The sequence below is a fragment of the Xyrauchen texanus genome, chromosome 30 (genome assembly GCF_025860055.1).
Source record: "Xyrauchen texanus isolate HMW12.3.18 chromosome 30, RBS_HiC_50CHRs, whole genome shotgun sequence".
Taxonomy (NCBI): domain Eukaryota; kingdom Metazoa; phylum Chordata; class Actinopteri; order Cypriniformes; family Catostomidae; genus Xyrauchen; species Xyrauchen texanus.
The window spans coordinates 13,666,061-13,685,361 of record NC_068305.1 but is presented as its reverse complement, the minus strand read 5'-3'; the positions used below and the strand labels follow the sequence as shown (position 1 = coordinate 13,685,361).

At 37.5% G+C, this 19,301-nt stretch overlaps 2 protein-coding genes across 5 annotated transcripts in view; one reads left to right on the top strand and one right to left on the bottom strand.

Moving 5' to 3' along the window:
- The window catches only part of LOC127623725 (angiopoietin-related protein 1-like), a 31,538-nt gene extending 27,779 nt beyond the window's left edge, over nt 1–3,759 (top strand). For all 3 annotated transcript variants that reach the window (XM_052098204.1, XM_052098202.1, XM_052098201.1), the window contains 2 exons: nt 1–271; nt 502–3,759. In XM_052098204.1, the coding sequence (XP_051954164.1) occupies nt 1–271; nt 502–689 (459 nt within the window). In that variant the 3' untranslated portion in view covers nt 690–3,759. The remainder of the gene's footprint in view (nt 272–501) is intronic.
- The window catches only part of LOC127623723 (ras-specific guanine nucleotide-releasing factor RalGPS2-like), a 161,535-nt gene that overhangs the window by 56,413 nt on the left and 85,821 nt on the right, over nt 1–19,301 (bottom strand). For both annotated transcript variants that reach the window (XM_052098197.1, XM_052098199.1), the window contains exons 7-9: nt 15,710–15,799; nt 15,541–15,633; nt 13,931–14,057 (exon numbers count right to left, since the gene is read on the bottom strand). In XM_052098197.1, coding sequence (XP_051954157.1) covers nt 13,931–14,057; nt 15,541–15,633; nt 15,710–15,799 — 310 coding nt within the window. The remainder of the gene's footprint in view (nt 1–13,930; nt 14,058–15,540; nt 15,634–15,709; nt 15,800–19,301) is intronic.

Below are 19,301 nucleotides of genomic sequence, written 5' to 3'. Positions count from 1 at the left end.
AAAGGCTTTGGAAACATAGACGGAGAGCACTGGCTGGGATTGGAGAACATTTTTAACTTGGCCAAGCAGGGAGATTACAAATTGCTGGTGGAGTTGGAGGACTGGGTGGGGAAGAAAGTGTACGCTGAGTACAGCAGTTTTCACCTGGAACCTGAGAGTGAGGCCTTCAGAATGAGACTGGGCACCTACCAGGGCAATGCTGGAGACTCACTCACCAGCCACAACGGAAAACCCTTCACGACACTAGACCGTGATAAAGACGCCTTTACAGGTCAGGTATTAACTGGCATAATAGCAGTCTTCTGACCTTGGGGACACTCCAAGGAATGCATAACATGAACCTGAGTACATTTTGTGTTGTGCAGACGTGAGCAAATTAATGTGAAAAGTCCTGTCATGTATTAAAGAGATTTATTATATTGGTTCATTACATTAAATTCCCTTTCTTCTTTCCTTGGAATTTTCTTTCCTTCCACAATCTCATTCTTTCTCTGTCTGCAGGCAACTGTGCTCATTTCCACAAAGGCGGTTGGTGGTACAACGCATGCGGTCAAACAAATCTGAACGGGGTGTGGTACTCTGGCGGTGTGTATCGCAGCAAGTTCCAGGATGGAATCTTCTGGGCCGAGTATGGAGGCGGGTTCTACTCACTCAAATCGGTCCGTATGATGATCCGGCCAATAGACTGAGGTCAAGACACCACAACCCTCAATGAATCTAAATTCCAACCAAATGAGTCTAAATTCCTTGAATGTACTCATAATTCAATTCAGCACTTATTTATAATCACAAGTTCACGTTTATGAGGACTGATATGTAAAACAGTATAGTCATCATTGGTACAGCACTGAGTACCAATAAAAATCACGAAAGTCTACTTACGGTGGAGTGGAAGGACCTGCGACTCTTACATCAATGTCATCTTGTCTCTTGAAATGTCCATCCCCACACAGAGAAGACAAACCCAGAAACTCTTGGTCAAAGTCTGACTAGGAGATGGTCAACATCAGCATCCCCTGCTCTTCTTCATCTCTTCCATGTTCTTTTAAGGATCTTCATCAACATTCTCTTTTTCATATTCTTTTTCATTGCAAACCCTTCATCCTCACTGCTGTCCCATTTCTTCTGACTCTTACTCATCCTCATAGCTTGGACTGAGGACATCAATGCCTCAAATAAAGACTTTTAATCAAAGATCTCCTCAACAAATCAGATATCCACTACTGGCAACACCTTTGCCGTATACTCTTTACTGACGTGTATCTGTAACAATAAGGACTGGCACTGGGCCGTACTGTTCGCCAGGCACCAACGGCTTTTAGGTGTGATGTTGGTCTGTAAATATTCTTCATGTTTGTATTTGTTTGTTTATAATTTAAGGACTCACCTCCAATCCACCCTTTTTCATTTGTTATTTATAGTGATTTGTATTTATGACAGATATAACCCTCCAAACATCTATTTATCCTTGATTATGATGTGATATGCTTTTGTGATGTATACATTTACCCACAGGAAGAATATTTCAACTAAGGGTGATTATTTTGGTCTTTTTGACAACTAGAGTACTTGATGGAAAAATCAGCCATGTACTTGAGAAGTTGGGGGATGGAGTGAGTTCTGATTGTGTTATTTTTTTTATTTTTTTGGGGTATATCTGCACTACTAGTCAAAAAGTCTGGACACACATGATTGAATTTATATTTCATAATTTTAAAACCATTTGATCCAAGCACTTATGCATAAATGCTTGAGTTGTGCAAATATAAAATCTCGCTATGTGTGTCTTAACTACAAAACTAAAATGTTACTGAAACACTTCACAACAACTTTGTATTTGGTAACATTAGTAAACTACATCAGTTAACATGAATTTACTAAACTTTTACAGCACTTAAAATTCTTGGTTAAATATTAAATTTAACATACTAGTCAAAGTCTTTCAAGCAAGTCAGTCCAATGTCGGCCATCTTTGGAACACTCTCGGGAGGCTATTTCCAGTCATGACAGTGCAACTCCAATCTACTTGAATGGGGAAATGCAGAAATCTAAAAAATGGTTGGTTAAGATTACGATCAAAAAACATATTTTGAATTAGCAATAAAATCTGACAACATTGGAATAATAAATTGTGCTTCTTCACCTCATATTACGCTAAAAACTCAATTTTCCTGGTTTGTTTAGCTGATGCGAATACACATTTGAGTTGATTAACAGGCTATGTCTGTATCTATAAGGTGATTGGCTCTTCAACCTGTAAGGCAGGACTTCCTTTCTACATCAATTGACCATTGGGTGCTGAGAGCTCCTTGGCTGGGCATTCCATTTTCTACAATTCATTTTAATAGAAGTGGCCCATCTCTGCTAAATAGTCTCTGGTCCTAGAATATTTTTAACACCAAAAGTCGTATATATTAACGTGACACCTAATGCATTTGCTAATGTAATATTAACTAATAGAACTTTATTGTAAAGTGTTATCAATGTTATTTTATTATTATTATGATTTTATCAGATTTTTTTTTTGGACTTGACAGTGAAGGAGAGGGAGGCAGTATGTGTCCAGCATACACGGGAACTCCTTCAATACTGTTTAAAAGTATTTCAGGTGGATACCTCCAATTGGTTGAAAGACTTGAGTGTGCAGAGCTGTAAACTATAGTGGTGACTTTGAGGAAGATAAAAATAAGATACTTTGATTTGTTAAACATTTTGTTCATTGCATAACTTCCATTTGTTAATTGATGACTTCACTATTATTCTCAAAGAATGAGTAGGTGTGGTGGGTGAGTAAAGTGAGTAAAGCTCAGTGAGTAAAGGCACTGACTACCACCCCTGGAGTTGCAAGATCGAATCCAGGGTGTGCTGAGTGAATCCAGCCAGGTCTCCTAAGCAACCAAATTGGCCCGGTTGCTAGGGAGGGTAGAATCACACGGGGAAACCTCCTGGTGGTCGCTATAATGTGTGGTTCTTGTTCTTGGTGGGGCACGTGTCGAGTTGTACCAGAATGCCGCGGTGGGTAGTGTTGTCCTCCACATGCACAAAGTCTCCAAGGTAACACGCTCAACAAGCCACGTGATAAGACACACGGACTGACGTCTCAGATGCTGAGGCAACTAAGAGTCACTACGCCACCACGAGGACATAGAGCACATTGGGATTTGGGCATTCCAAATTGGGGAGAAAAAAAAATAATTAATGAGTAGGTGTGTCTAAACTTTTGACTGGTAGTGTACATATGCATCAGACGGATATGTTGTGCATTAGGTCTTCCTGTTTTTGAAGTGTCTCATGGCATGAACGTTAAGGTTAAGACAGCAAGATAAAAATAGTTTTAAAAACGTGTCTTTAGACCTCACATTATATTCTGTTCAGTTCTGCTCTAACCATTTTAATATTTTTTTTTTAACACAAAAACGTCCTGTGTGTACACTTTCTAATCTGCTCTATACAGTGTTGAGCCCTGTGACTGACTGACTATATAACCCTGTAATGGCATTGACACAAGTTACCGGCCCCCTCTAATAAAGTTACCACCAATAACGACACTGTAAAACATTGCAAATTAAATTTGCTATTTAAAATTTGCCATAAGGTGCCATTTTGGCACATTTACCTATAGTTGTTACAGGACAAACAATGTGTTTTAATGAACAACCATTGCTTTCACTTTTAAATACTTTGGTGCTTGCATTATAGACAATAACTAAGGCTTGTCCTCTCTTACAGACAAGGACAAATAAACACACCATAAACACATTCCCCTCTGTAAATGCTGATGTACTCCACTGACATAGGAGTTAATAGACTTGCCCACTCATGGTAAAAGTAATTTAGGTACTAACAAAATGAAATTTTGTTTAAAATGCTCTCCACTCATAGCAATGCTCAGATAGCGTCTTAAAGTCTGACTGAACATCAGGACCAATTTTTCACACATCTTATATGAAGTCACAGCTGTACGTTCAATTACACAACAGCTTTTTCTGCAATATGAGCAGTGTGTGTGAGTGTGAGAGAGAGGTGTGTGTGTTTGTGAGAGAGAGAGAGAAATAGATTTCATGTTAAAAGTATGCAGACATATGAAAGTGAGGACTGCGATGGGATACAGCACATAGAGACAATGAAAACCACATTTCTGCTGTCCAGTCATGAATGGCGGTAAGAGAGAGAGAGAGAGAAAGACACTCTTTCCATATAAAGTTCTTTGGTTACATCTCCACAAAAAAGCATTTCACAAAAGTTATGCCTGTTCCCGGATCGCCCAGTGGGACTATCTTTCAGAATGTCGTCAATCACTCACAGCCAAGCATTCAATTCTATTGAGAGGACAAACACACACACACACACACACACACACACACACACACACACACACACACACACACACACACACACACACACTCCTGAGAATGGCCTGCACACGTTCTAAAGAGCATGCCGTTCCTTCTCCAGCATGCATCTTTCCCCAGGACACTGATCAACACAGACAACAAAAGTGCATGCAGTCACAATCAAGCTGTAAACGCTTTTAGCTTTAGTTGGACAGAGAGTGACAAGCATTAAAACCCTAGGCCGTGAAAGTGGTAAAAGTTTTGTAGCTTCATGCACTGTTAACGCACATGTCCACTGGTGCAGAGCGAGTAGGCTTTTTCGATTCATTCTCTATCGGAACTGAGCAGTAGACTCGCAGTGGGGATTGTGGGATGGATTGACATGGGTGGAACAAAGCAAGCAGTGAGAGCATCAAAAATGTAATCAATGTTAACATTTATACTAATGAGACGCGAAAAACAACAGGTCAGTGGATGCCTAACTTCTAAAATGTCAAGGCAAGACTGTTCATGTGTCCCAGAATGCAACATCCTTCTAGGTGATAACAGCAATGATGACAGAATTTTTGCACCGACAAAAATTATATTTGATGATTATTTTTCACAAAATGATGCAATGCGTCCAGAAATGTCAAATTTGGTCGCAACCACTGTTAATTTCGCTAACAAATTACTGCCGCAAATCTTGGTTGACGAAGGACAAAGAGATGCATCATGATGATGACGAAAAGATAAGAAAAATAGTATTTTAATATTTAAAGTTTGGTCTTTTACAGTTTGAGGTATGAGTAAAATGGACTAACATTAATGAATGTGACATGATAGCACACCAAATGTTAAGGACATTTTATTCACAAGACAACAATGTGTGAAAATTAACACTAGTCGCAACTGCGGTTTGATTAGATGATTTTGGTATGATTCGTAATTTGACAACTAAAAATATTTCAGGAACAATACTGTATTTTGGATAATAAATGTATTCGTAACACATCGGGTATTGCTATAGTACTTATAAGCGATTGTTAAATTTCTTAATCGATGCATTAAATTTCATTGTTCGATCGATGCATTAAAATCCATCGATGATGGATTTTTTTTACCATTACTAATCAACAGTCTTCCCAGTGCTACTAGGGATAGATTTAGATTTTGCTTTGTTAAACCTATAAAACAGAAACTGTGACATAAAATTCAAATAGGGCTGTCAAATGTTAAAATAGAGTGTTTATTTGCACCCCGTGTAAATAGCATCTGCCACACAGTGCAGCTATTGGCACCCCAATAGTCTGGTGGAACCATAGAAATATACAACAAACTGAACAATAGATGTCGCTGCAGTGGTGTGGGGTGTAAAGACGGAGTGATAATGTGTAGTGTTGTCCTAGCGACCGCAGTCCGAATCTGCGTTCTGTCCCACTATTTTTCCCATCCGATTTCCTGTTTCCACAAAATATTTTTGTTAATACTACTTAAAATAATATATAAAAATGAATAGAAAGGTTGATTTCATCACAGTGAATGTTGAGGAGTGCAGAGAAGGGTTTGATCCAGAGGCGTGGTCCGTCAATCGCACTCATTCCCGCGTCTTGTGCTCGATCACTGTATTACTATAGAAATATTATTGTAACCATATTTTTTCTTTGTCAGAAACCATAGTTTTAATGCAATTAACCAATATGGTGGTTATATAGTAACCATGGTTAATTCTGAGGTTCCTGTAAATGTAAAAAAAAAAAAAAATACCATGGTTACAGTAAAACCAAAATAATTTTTTCTAAGGGAAGGTTAAGGTTAGGTTTAGGGGTTAATGTAGTGTATCTGTGATACTCTAAATAAACAAATACACTGCAGTGATGCCCATTTACTGTATGTTAGTATTTAAAAATGGGTGAAAATAGTATCTGACACAATTTGCACCAGGGTGCAATTAATATCTACCATCATTTGCACCATGGTTGGGGTGCAAATAATATCTGCCTAAAATAATCGCAATTAACATATTTAGCTTAAGTATTATGTTGAGTCAATAAGGAGCGTATTTTATGCCTGGTGTTGATGAAGTTGTCCTTGAGTCTTACTGATGGGGATGTGGGGTTACATGAGAAAAATAAATGTTTGGGGAACACCGGACTACAACAGTATTACCTGACACTGTGTGACTTTTACATGTGTGCTTATGTACGTGTGTGTAAATTGATGAGAGTTCCAAGTTCCAGAGCTTGCCTTTGCAGGGGGTGCTAGTAGTGCAAATGTGTGTGTGTTTTGTGTTTGTCGGATGGCTGGAGGGAGAATCAAGCACCTGTCAACATCCACTCCAGTGGAATGCCAATACATTACAGCAGTTTAGCCAGGGAAAGTCAGGTTACACACACAAAATCACTCCGTCCCATGAGCGTGTTCACTCACTCATACACCCCCACACACCTGCGTATGTCCAGCTGGAAGCTTGCATCTGATTCTCTGCCACCTCAGCACATTCTGCTCCAGTTAAGCCTTCAGTGGGGAAATCCTGTTTCTACGAAACACACAAACTATTTGGACCTGACCCGATCCTCCTCCTTCCTCTCAATATCCTTACAGTCTGTTTTTCACATTCAAACTCTGATGAAACTGTCTGGATCTGCTCAGAGCGTAACCCCGCCTAGGCTTTTTCATAAACTACAAATCAGTATCTCTGATCGCTACGGCAGCAATGAAAAGACAAAAGGCAGGCCTTATCTGATAATTAATTAAGCTTTTTTTATTTGCACATGTTGTCTGCATTTTTTTAAATTATTTTAATAGTCATTAAAATAATTATCCATATCAAATAACAGCTCAAACACCCACTAAATTAGTGCTGATCTAAATTCGCATGGGGCAATTGCCCAGCTTGTGAACCAGTTCTGAGTGCTTAATTGTGAAGGATGCAGCAGACTTCAACGATCTGGCAATCTTTACTGAAACTGTACAGCATTGCTCAACCATTGTGATCCTGGCACCTGAATTGTACTTTAAAGGGGTCATTACATGAAGAATAAATCTTTTTATGTGAAAGAGGTCAGTCATTGTACTATAGAAACATACTGCAAGTTTCAGAACTCAAAACTTCCTCCTCAAAGCAAAAAGAGCATTTCTGAAACCAAGCTGCCAAAACGACCCGTTCCCTACTTCCTCCACATTGTGATGTCACACTGTGTTAGATATTTGCATCTGGCCGCCTCCACAACAACACATCTATGCCTACTTTTCCTTATTACTTCCGAAGTCCCACCCAGCAGCGGTAAGCAGTGAGATGGCAGATCAGTCAAGAGCAGAGAGACAATCATAACAGTGGGTGTTTACTTTAAAGTCTTAAAGGAAAAGCAGCACCAAAACTGAGCGTTTCTGACAAAGGGTCAGACTGAGGGTTGAAATGTTTTTACAAATATATGACTTGTTTTTTGTGCAACAAACTTTACTAATAATATAAGTGAGCCTCAATAACATATTCAAATAAACAAAAAGGCATGTCATGTCCCCTTTAAAATACTAAAAGTGCACTCGACTACCCCACACATCTGGATATTGGCCCAGGTTCCAAAACTCTTCTGCATTATTTGAATATCATTTGGTACATTACTGCTGCAGTGATTACTGAAATGAATTTCCATGAGTGATAATAATGCCACATTAATTGTGTCAGTCAAACATTGATCACATTTGTGCGCCAGGACCATATAATGGGCTTCATTTGCTTAGACAGGAGGCATGTTTTCAGCGAAAAGAATGACAATGACTAAATTTAAATGTACACTGTGCAGCGCTATACCAGTGGATATGATTCAGTTGGACTGCAGGTGTTATGTGAATAAGTTGCAGGGTTTTGCGCTGAAATGCTGCATACTAAGTGCATACCAACTTTAGTCAATCTGACTCAAATAGTTACAAACTCACTAGGAAACTATAGAATTAAGGCCCTATCGATTTATAGGAGAACTAAGAATTTAGTGGATTATGATCAATTTAAAGCACTCAGAAATTTAGTACAGAAAAGTGTAAGGGAAGCAAAGAGTATCTTTATCACTGAACAATTAAAAGTAAACAAGGAGGATACAAAATCATTGTGTAGAATATTGATAAGATTAATTAGATGGTAAATTGAAATCTAGTTGATCAAAAATAGCTATATTGATGGAAAGATAGAATTTGATAAAAGCAAAGTTGCTAACATCTCATCCATTGCTGATTAGTAGATAGGCTTCTTCCAAGTAAGGGAATTGATGGGAATGATTTTGTTAAGAGCTTCTATTTACGTTAACTTTCATCAAAGTTACAGTAGACGAGATTACTAGAATGTTAAAAAGAAGTGACTGAAGCAACTGGAAGAGAGCATTCCAGCTAGGTTTTAAAGATATGCTGCAGATACTATTGCGCAAACTATTACATATACTGTTAATCTCTCACTTGGACCTTCAAAAAGCCTTTGAAACCGTAAACCACTCAATACTTTTATATAAAAGTGTTATTGGTTTTCGATTACAGTGATTGCATGGTTGATTTCTTATCTCACTGGGAGGGCTCAGAGGGTACAAGTTGGTGGGATTCTTTCAGAGGCAAAACCTGTAAATAATGGAGTTCCCCAGGGAAGTGTACTAGGTCCTCTTTTGTTTTTGTGATATATATATATATATATAAATGTTATGCAAGCTGCTTGTGATTGTCATTTGTTTTTATATGCTGATGATTCTGCAATATTGGTTTCAGATAAGGATGCTTGTAAGATATAGGAGAAACTAGATGAGGAACTTAAGGTAAGAGATTGGCTTTCAGAAAATAAACCTTTACTGCATTTAGGCAAAACGGAATAAATATTATTTGGCTCTAAATATAAACTGCATAAGGCCACTGAGCAGGCTGTAATGGTCGGCGACTATGTAATTTCAAATAGAACCTCAGTCAATTATCTTGGTTGTGTTCTTGATAAAAGCTTAATTGGAGTAAGAATGGCCATGAAAGTTCTTCGCAAGGTTAATGCGATGACCAAAATTTTTGGGGATTCAGCCTTTCACTCGTGTGGATGAAACCCATTTTGAACATCTTGGTTGGTTGCCAGATGAATGTAGAGCAGTACACCTTAGACTTAATATGGTACATAGAATAATCAACAAAAGAGCTCCAGTTTATTTTAGTACTTATTTTTCAAGGGGATGGTTGCATAAGTGTTCGATGTGAACAGCCCCTTACAGTTGGTGGAGATCTTTGGCCATTGCGTCTTGCTCTCTTATAATTGTTTCTCACATTAAGCAATGAGTTGTTGAATGCTTTGTCAGGAAAGATGTTCAAATTGGAAATGTGTGTCTCGAGATCCTCTCATTCGGATCCAGTCTGTTGCGTTTGAAGAGTCTGAAGCGTTTCTCTCCTCATTTTACTTTTAACTTAACATTTGAGAATATGGACTGACTAAAACTTGTAATTATTTAGATTATGCACATTAGTTGGAAATGAAATGCTCTTTTTCTTAAAAGTCAGGATAGGAATGTTCTATGCAATAATATAAAGGCATTGATTGGTTTATGTATTTATTGCGCCCTCTTGTGGACTAAGGAAACAACGTCAATTTAAAAATCACCTGACATTAAAATTAGAATATTAGTTCATATATATTAGTATTTATATATTTATTTCATTTAAAAAAGTACAATACATATAAAGTTCAGCACTATTTTACTTTGTGTTATTTTTTCATTCAGTATCAATTTTAAAAACCATCGGTTGATTAAATCAACTATCGGCATATACTGCCCAACTTGGTTATCGGTCGACCTCTACTATCAATGACAGTGTACTTATCGCCAGGAATGTCATCTATGTTATGTAACATCAAGGACTACAATGGAAATATGTGACAAATGAGTTGTGATTCATTAACATTTTATAGTCAAATAAAACCAAACCAAACCAAACCAAACAGTATATTTTCTGTGTGGTTACATAACCCCTGTCTTTTTATCCTGACTAAAGATATGCTATTATTGAATACAGTAACATCAAGAACATTTAGATGTAATCAGAGACAATATTTTTAATGTTCGAAAAATACAATTTTAATAAAAATATTTTAAATGCAAGTTATCAGTGACAGTGTGTTAGCGGCATATGTATCTAACATAATGTATTTCCAGTAAGCAGAATTATAAGCTAATATTTCCATTTAATGTCACCACTTTCCTGTTCTGGGATGATTTTTAGTCCCAGTATTTCTATGATGGATCATTTAGCACATTTAAGTACAGTCATTTTAGCTTCATTTTAAAGGAAAGGCACAATTTTGCATATTTCTTGAAAAATGTACAATAATAATAAAAATCCTAACTTTTCTTGATTCAGGCTTAGTTTTAAGGATTGTGAACTGAACTGTGAGTAAGTCTTGGATGCTTAGTTACTGTGTTTTAGACTCTTAATGCTAGAGATTTATTAATTTTCATTTTTTTTTAAATATTTAAACGTATTTATTTTAGGATTTTGCGCCACATAGCGCATTGTTACAGCACCGGCCTATTCACAGCGCAAGTTAGGCATTTAGCTGCCAACTTGTTTAAGTTCAGCTGTGCCTTCGCTTCATTTTCTTTGAAGATATTATAAATATTATATTTATGTTGTTGATATAGCTGATTAGTTTCAGTTTATTATTGTTCAGCCTTTTAACTCCGGCAGCTCAGATGATGCAATTCTCAAAGTATTATGAAGTTTTTTTTCCAACAAGGTTTTTCTTCTTCTAAATAAAACATTGTTAGTGCATTGGTAATATCTTGCAGTGTTATATATTTCACGTCATATATTCGTCAACAGTACGTTTTAAGTAGAATTGTTTAATTAGCCGTACAATGCGTATTATTTTCCATCTCGTCTTTTACATCGGAATAAAAAATTTAAATAACCCAATACATTATGTCAGTACTGGTAATTTTGTTGAATGAGAGAATATTTAGTGCAGCTGGAAATATCATAACCCCAGTGAGGTCCTTTCTAAAATTGGACAATGTTGAAGTTCTGAGTGGCTTTAAGTGCAATGATATACACATGCTAGTGTTGCTAGAGTGTTCTGGGTTGTTTCTGACTTACCCAAACCAAAAAATCTCTCTCAAAGCATAGATTTTTTTCACCCTGATCTGGTCTGATGTTATATCACACCCCTCCTCAACATGCTGCATGATACATATTCATAGCACAAACAGTGTAGGACATTTTTAATAATTGGAGCTAAGAGTTGACAAAATCCTAACCCTAAAATGTGCAACAACAAATAATTATAAATAATAATTATTAAAAAAAAGAAAACATAAAAATGACAGGTGAAACATTGGTTCTGCAGGCATCTAAGTGGGAAAAACAGGAAGAGAGACAGACAATGGTGAAAGAACATCCAGCAGGTCAAAAAGCATCTCTTAGACTTTGAGTATTACGGCCAAGTCAGAGAACATCAGATCCTCCAGTTCTTTGCCTCACATTCCTCCTCCTCTCTCTTTTGCTCTCAAATTGTCAAGAAGAGTGATTGGCAGTTCTTTAATGGTTTTCAGACTTCATGTTGTACAAGAGAGCAGTATTTTCCTATCTGCCTTCCAAGGAACCTGGAAGTCCTCCAGCAGCATATCAAACACAGTATGTTGCACGCACACACATCCAGTACATTTAAAAGAATGGCGTACCCTTAAAGCCTAACATGAAATTGACTGCCGAGTGAGATTTATATCCTGTGTGGATGTATTTCCTATTGAAACTGGAAGTTGGGATGGGACATCTCGAAGGTCTTGTTCTTTATTTTCAAACAGCCAATACCCTTCAGTTTCCACTGCAGCCAAGCAAAATCAAGATTTGATACTTGCTATTGTTAGACACATGTAGGTGGTATTAAGGGGAGGGGACATTCTCATTCCAGATAATTTGATTGGACATAAATTTGGACATGCCCATGGATGCTAAATTAGTCATCAATATTTTTGGTCCATTTTCTAAGCGTAAGACTGTAAATTTTAAATGCGCATATCTGTTTAAAGTCACATTTTAGGAGTACACCGGCATACAGATGACCTCAAAGCTCAAAACGTGGACTAAAAGCCACAAAATTACAATTCTGATTTTCACTTGAAAAACAAAACCTGAACTCAGCCTTCCGCAAACACTTATCTGTCTCTTAAAAACAGAGATATGAGGAAAGACATCTACCGCAACGGTGTGCGTAATGACACGCTTCTCCCGAATGATTGGTTTCTGTTTATTTAAACCTTATCGTCCTTTTGAATGGAATTCCAAGGCTCTTGAAGTTAGTTCACCCAAAAATTTTAATTCTCTTATTTACTCACCCTCATGCCATCCCAGATGTGTCTTTCTTCTGAATATCTCCTCTCTGTAGGTCCATACAATGCAAGTGAATTGTGACCAGACCTGTGACGCTCCAAAAATCACATAAATGCAGTATTAAAGTCATCCATACAACTACAGTGGTTAAATCCATGTCTTCAGAAGCAATATGATAGGTGTGGGTAAGGAACAGATTGATATTTAAGTACTTTCCTTTTAGTGGTTCACATTCTTTGTGCATATCGCCACCTACTGGTCAGGGCTGGTCAAAGGTGGAGATGAATAGTAAAACTTTTCACACGCACACCTATCATATCACTTCTGAAGACATGGATTTAACCACTGCAGTTGTATGGATGACTTTTATGCTGCAATTATTTGATTTTTGGACCTTACAAATTCTGGTCACCATTCACTTGCATTTTGAGGACCTACAGAGCTGAAATATTCTTCTAAAAATCTTGTGTTCAGCAGAAGAAAGTAAGTCATGCACATATGGGATGGCATGAGGGGGAGTAAATGATGAGAGAATATTCATCCTATCACTAAGTAAAAAAGTAGAAGAGAGAGAGAAAGACAAAAAGATAGTGAGGATGGGAGAAAGATTCTTCCATAGAACTTTTTGCACTCTGCCAAAAAATGCTCTAAATAAATCAATCGTAGGAACATAAACACATAAAAGAGAATGAAGCAAGAGGGAGATGAGAAAGCGGACACTTGTTCAGAGAAAGAAAAAACTCTTTATAATAGTGAAGCTTGAGTTTATGAATGTCAAATAAATAAAGTAAAACAGTGTCAAATTGGTATATTTTTTTCACTACTCAAAATAAATTCTCTCAACACCGTTTGTGCTGCCAGTTAAAAAAAAAGTGAAGGAAAAAAGGATTTCACTTTAACCAATGCATTTTTGCAGCCAATGGCTCAGGATCTCTTCTCCCATTGGCTAAGAGAGGGAGGACTCATAAATCAATAACTTTTGCCTGTCTGCGCTCTTAAAGCCCTGAATTAAACAGGACTGGGGCAGCGTTCAAATGATGATGTAACTCAGACACAAACATACAGGGCACAAGAGCTAACAAACATACCAGTCCTATATAAGAGTTTTATATGAATGACCCTTTGCAACAGAAATGCATGTAATGGAGATGTGTATGAGTATGTGCATGTTTTGATAACCCAACAATTATCTTAATGTATATTAAGAACAATAGATACGAAAACATCACACAAGGGTGTGTGTATATATGTTTGTGAGAAAGCAAGGGAAACAATACCCAGATATGGGATGCAAGATGTCATGCTCTGGCTGCTGATGTAATCTCTCAAGCGTTTATAGTTGTCTTCTTTAGACATCAGATACTCCAACTTCTCAAATGTGGCTTTGTCCTTCCGATTCAACAGCTGAGGAGCACGAGAGAGAGAGAGAGAGAGAGAGAGAGAGAGCAAAGCATCAAGTTCTTTACCAGTCTATAATTACTCCCTTAACAAATTCTCCTCCCTACCCAGTAGGGGGCAATATGCACGAAGAATGAAAATGGCCAAAAACAAAAGAAGAAGATTGTCATAAGGGTGAGTAAATGATGAGAGAACAATTTTTGGGTTAACTATCCCTTTAAAATTAACATCTACAATATGCTTATGAAATCCCATGAGAAGTTTCAGTGTAAATGGTCACACCTGAACATTTTGATTTATAAAACCCCCAGGATGTCCATGAATGTGCAGCACAGATGCACATCTACAGATTGATTTGTGATCAGGCACTCTGTGAAGTAATAAAAAGCCCTGAAGAACAGGTGTCCATTTTTTTGATAGTCTCTCCATTGAATAGTAGAAACAGACTTGATTGAAAGTGTTTGGGAAAACCTCAGCATTAGCTTTAGAGTTAGTACAGGTCTTGAAACTGAATCCAATTCAGTGGAAGTGAATGGTGACTGAGGATGTCTGTCCTAACATCTTTTTGTGTTCCATTGAAGGAAAAAAGTATCGTGTTTGGAACACATATGAATGTTGTTTTTTTTTAAAAATGCGATTATCATATTTAGGTGAGATATAGTAATCTGGGGGCTTGACATACTCTAAGGGTGTGTTCACACTTGGCAGGTTTGGTTAGATTCAAACAAACTTGCTCTGTAAGTGCGGTTCATTTGAACAAGTGTGAAAGCGGTCACCCGAACCTTGGTGCGCACTAAACAAGAGAACCGCGACTCCCTGAAAAGTGGGTCTTGGTCCGCTTCCAAACAAACTCTGGCACGGTTTGATTAATATATGAATGCAACATGGATCGAAGACGTCTAAACGGACCAAAAACAGGAAGTAATTTGCCTAATACAGACCTCAAGCATACATGGTTCTTCTCATCATAGGAGCTATGTTTCCCATTACAGTTCGGTACTGGCGTCAGTGCTGGCGTCGGAACCGGCCGTCAGCCGTCCTTGCAGCATATCTTCGTTTGTGTGTACCACGGAGGAATTTCTGGCGTTTTTTTTTACTCCTTTACACATTTTATTAACTCTGTTTGTTCTCAGCTCGTAAAAATACCACCATATACTGTAAACATATATACATCCAACAAGCGCATTTCACCAGCATTTTTTTGGATGTTCGGTACGTTCCGTCAAAAAAAAAAAAACATCATAAAAGCAGGTCAAGACTTTTCCCTGATGCCTTTGGTTTTGTATCATTAGGTTCGGTGTTAAAAATTCCAGTGTGAACGCTAAACGCACCAGGACTAAATGTATCATTTTCATTGTTGGTCCGGACCAAGAGAACCGAACTACAAGTGTGAACACACCCTAAAATGTTTTGGAAACACTTGAATATTGCATCAGAAGTTTTATAGCTATGTATAAGGATGAAAATAAAGAGTGTATTAAAAACTCACAGCCCAGGTCTTAGTTAGTCTGAAAATTGGTGCGCTTTGCAATGCAGACACCACTGCCATCACCGCATGGAGATTATTTATGTCACACAGTTTCTGCAGGAACAGAAGGAGAAGATCAGAAACAATCATATAACTACAATCTCACATGTGCTGTATGGCGTGCTTATACCTTTGCTGTTCTGATGTACAGACTCAACACTTCTGCTCTGATCTTCAGCGTCTGAGCATGAAGAATCTCCCTCACCACCCAGAAACTCACCTACACACACACACACACACACACACACATATGTTGGTCTACCTATCATTATGAGGACTTTCCATAGACATAATGACTTTTATACTGTACAAACTATAGATTCTATCCTCTAAACCTAACACAACCCCTAAACCTAACCCTCACAGAAAACCTTCTGCATTTTTACTTTTTCAATAAAACATTGTTTAGTATGATTTTTAAGCGATTTTAATTATGGGGACACTAGAAATGTCCTCATAAATCACATTTATAGCATAATACCCTTGTAATTACTAATTTGTAACTTACAACATTGTCCTCGTAAATCACAAAAACACACACACACACACACACACACACACACACACACACACACACACACACACACAAGAAAGTATGACTAATAACTAACTCAATGCCATAAAAACAGTAAAATCTCAAATCCATCACTGTCACATGTATGATTACAAATTGCAGAGAAGAGATGAGGTTGTATAAATCGCAGACATGGATCTTTGAAACATCACTCTTCATCTGTATAACCATCAACCTCCTGAAACCCTTGCCAACCTCAGCATCCCGCCCTTCTAGTTGTTTTTCCAGACTCTTCCTTTCCTCTTTCTCCATTTCTCTCCACATGTTTGTTAGTGGGACACGCATTCACAGTGAGGTCATTGTTTTGTGACTCTCCCGCTGTGTTTTCCTGTGTTAGTTGTGAGATTGGATCATAGGGTCTCTTTTCAAGATGGAATGCCTCTAACCAGTGGACAGGATTTAATTTTGATGACTAATGAAGAGATAAATTGGTGCAGAGTACCCCAGAGATTCAAACCAAAACACATCCACAACAAAAAACTCCATCTTATGCATGGGTACACATTCATACCAGAGGCTGTATTACACACACATTATCTTTCAGACACAACACATCTGCACTTCAAACAAGAAGCCAATTAAATGTAATATAAATTTTAAAAATATATTACATTTCAGTGTTTCTGCTCTCATTTCAACAAAAAAGAAGAGAAAATTATAGAAAAAGGGAAAACGGGAGAAGTTGGACTTAAAAATATCTGCCAAAAAACCTTATGCATATATCCCCTGGTAAAAGATAGCCACGTGTGCCTTATTTCTAACAGCTGTTAGTGGGTAATCCATAGGGCTTGTGTGAGTATATGCATAAGTGTGTTTTCACAACAGAGTTAGCTTCTTTTTGTATTACCCTGCATTGAGTATACAAGTATGCGAGTAAACTATACTGTAATACACTCCATAATTGTGCATGACATATATTGTGCGTGTGTGTGTGTGCGCGTGTTATTGAAATGGGAAATGTTGGAGAGCCGTTCAGAGAGAAAAAGTACAAAATTATGTGTTTTCATGGAGAGCAGGCCACATATCTGAGAGCTCTTTAACACTGTGTTTATAGTTGTATCAATGTTCCAGATACACAGCAAATAATATTCTTTCTTATTAAAATACAGAGAATGAAATATATAAACTACTGAACAATGACAACATTACTGATAATCATCTAACTACTGAATGATGACAACATTACTGATGATCAGCTAACTACTGAACGATGACAACATTACGATGATCCTCTAAATACTGAAAAATGACAATACTACTGATGATCAGCTAACTACTGAACGATGACAACATTACGATGATCCTCTAAATACTGAAAAATGACAACACTACTGATGATCATCTAAATACTGAACAATGACAACACTACTGATGATCAGCTAACTACTGAACAATGACAACACTACTGATGATCATCTAACTACTGAACAATGAAAACACTACTGATGATCAGCTAACTACTGAACAATGAAAACACTACTGATGATCAGCTAACTACTGAACAATGACAACACTACTGATGATCAGCTAACTACTGAACAATGACAACACTACTGATGATCATCTAACTACTGAACGATGACAACACTACTGATGATCCTCTAACTACTGAACAATGACAACACTACTGATGATCCTCTAACTACTGAACAATGACAACACTACTGATGATCAGCTAACTACTGAACAATGACAACACTACTGATGATCAGCTAACTACTGAACAATGACAACACTACTGATGATCCTCTAACTACTGAACAATGACAACACTACTGATGATCAGCTAACTACTGAACAATGACAACACTACTGATGATCAGCTAACTACTGAACAATGACAACACTACTGATGATCAGCTAACTACTGAACAATGAAAACACTACTGATGATCAGCTAACTACTGAACAATGACAACGCTACTGATGATCAGCTAACTACTGAACAATGACAACACTACTGATGATCATCTAACTACTGAACAAATGACAACATTACTGATGATCATCTAACTACTGAACAGTGACAACACTACTGATGATCAGCTAACTACTGAACATTGACAACACTACTGATGATCAGCTCACTACTGAACAATGACAACACTACTGATGATCAGCTCACTACTGAACAATGACATCACTACTGATGATCAGCTCACTACTGAACAATGACAACACTACTGATGATCAGCTAACTACTGAACAATGACAACACTACTGATGATCATCTAACTACTGAACAATGACAACACTACTGATGATCAGCTCACTACTGAACAATGACAGCACTACTGATGATCAGCTCACTACTGAACAATGACAACACTACTGATGATCAGCTAAATATTGAACAATGACAACACTACTGATGATCATCTAACTACTGAACAAATGACAACACTACTGATGATCATCTAACTACTGAACAGTGACAACAATACTGATGATCAGCTCACAACTGAACAATGACAACACTACTGATGATCATCTAACTACTGAACAATGACAACATTACTGATGATCAGCTAACTACTGAACGATGACAACACTACTGATGATCGGCTAACTACTGGAGTGGTGGTGGTGTAGTGGGCTAAAGCACATAACTGGTAATCAGAAGGTTGCTGGTTCAATCCCCACAGCCACCACCATTGTGTCCTTGAGCAAGGCACTTAACTCCAGGCTGCTCCAGGGGGATTGTCCCAGTAATAAGGGCTCTGTAAGTCGCTTTGGATAAAAGCATCTGCCAAATGCATAAATGTAAATGTACTGAATGATGACAACACTACTGATGATCATCTAACTACTGAATGATGACAACACTACTGATAATCAGCTAACAAATGGACAATGATAATGCTACCGATTATCAACTAACTGCTTAATGATGACAACAGTAATTAGAATCAGCTATTATAACAATTGGACAATGACAACACTACTGATGATCAGATAATTCTGAACGATGACAACACCACTAATTATCAGCTCACTACTGAATGATGCAAACACTATAATGATCAGTTTACTACTGAACGATGACAACACAATTGATGATCAGTTAACTACTGAATGATGACAACACTACAAATGATCAGCTAACTACTGAATGATGACAAAACTAGTAATGATACAAGAACCGACA